At 27.6% G+C, this 1,037-nt stretch overlaps 1 protein-coding gene across 5 annotated transcripts in view; it reads right to left on the bottom strand.

Moving 5' to 3' along the window:
* Positions 1-1,037, bottom strand: part of LOC112211113 (DNA ligase 1) — a 20,024-nt gene that overhangs the window by 11,047 nt on the left and 7,940 nt on the right. For all 5 annotated transcript variants that reach the window (XM_067046442.1, XM_067046446.1, XM_067046445.1 and 2 more), the window contains exon 4: positions 512-604. In XM_067046442.1, coding sequence (XP_066902543.1) covers positions 512-604 — 93 coding nt within the window. The remainder of the gene's footprint in view (positions 1-511; positions 605-1,037) is intronic.

Raw genomic sequence — 1,037 nt, 5'->3', positions numbered from 1 at the left:
GACAGGACTTTTTGAATGACCTGGTATATAATTTCAGTTTCATACGACATTCTGTTTATGAGCTAAGCTGTTCACACACGCACTTATCACATCACATTATGTGGAACAAACATGTTACATCTTTCATTATAAACAATAAGAAACTATTTAATGAATATTAAATTAAGCACAGTATAGAATGGCTGCTCTATTTTACTGGTTACTGACTGATTTATTGATAAGTAAAATAAAGAAAATTACAAGAGTTGTACCGAACATAGATTACCAGTTTTAAAATATATAATGCCTTCTGCCATTGAATCTAATTGTCAATCACATACTTTTGAAGGAGGGTGCTAAACTGGTGGGATAGTTCCCCTAAACTCAAACTAGAAAGTTTGTAACATTCATCTGGACTATCAATATATTGAACAGTCAAAGATGTTGTAATATAAATTAATGTAGAAAAAATAGGTTTTATAATTTATAGAAAGAGAAAAATTTATAAGCTATAATATAACAAATGACATACAAACTTTCGCAGTTCCAATCGGAGTATCTTTGTCCTCATCACTGCTACTTTCCTCATCCACTAGAGATATTACCTCCATACTATTATCATTTTCTATAAAAAGTAATAAGATATTAGAGTCAATAAAATAAAAATTTTAAAATGAATGAGCCATAATACATCATACATTATGATTCCTAATAGACTAAACATCCTAAAGTAATAAAACATAAATCATTAAAAGAAATATATTGGGTTTAGGACAAATGACTAAAATAGAATTAAAAAAAAAAATAGTTTGAAAAAAATAATATGATTTCATTGTCAACTTATACAAAAACCTAATTTTATAAACTTTCAAGGATAAAAAAAACAAAAGAAGGTTATGAAGCCTATAATTACATATTAGCCATTGGTATACAATCCAAAAGAAACTTAAAGAGTTATTTCTCTGGAATGAGAAAATGGTACAATTAGGGTGTCTACCAAACCCTTTTTTATGGAACTCTCTAACTTTTCCATATCTCAGAAATAGTTCAATTTGTAT

The sequence above is a fragment of the Halyomorpha halys genome, unplaced genomic scaffold, assembly GCF_000696795.3.
Source record: "Halyomorpha halys isolate HHAL.00 unplaced genomic scaffold, Hhal_1.1 Scaffold533.1, whole genome shotgun sequence".
In the NCBI taxonomy this organism is placed as follows: Eukaryota; Metazoa; Arthropoda; class Insecta; order Hemiptera; family Pentatomidae; genus Halyomorpha; species Halyomorpha halys.
The sequence above is the reverse complement of the archived record's forward strand: the minus strand, read 5'-3'. Positions and strand labels throughout refer to the sequence as shown.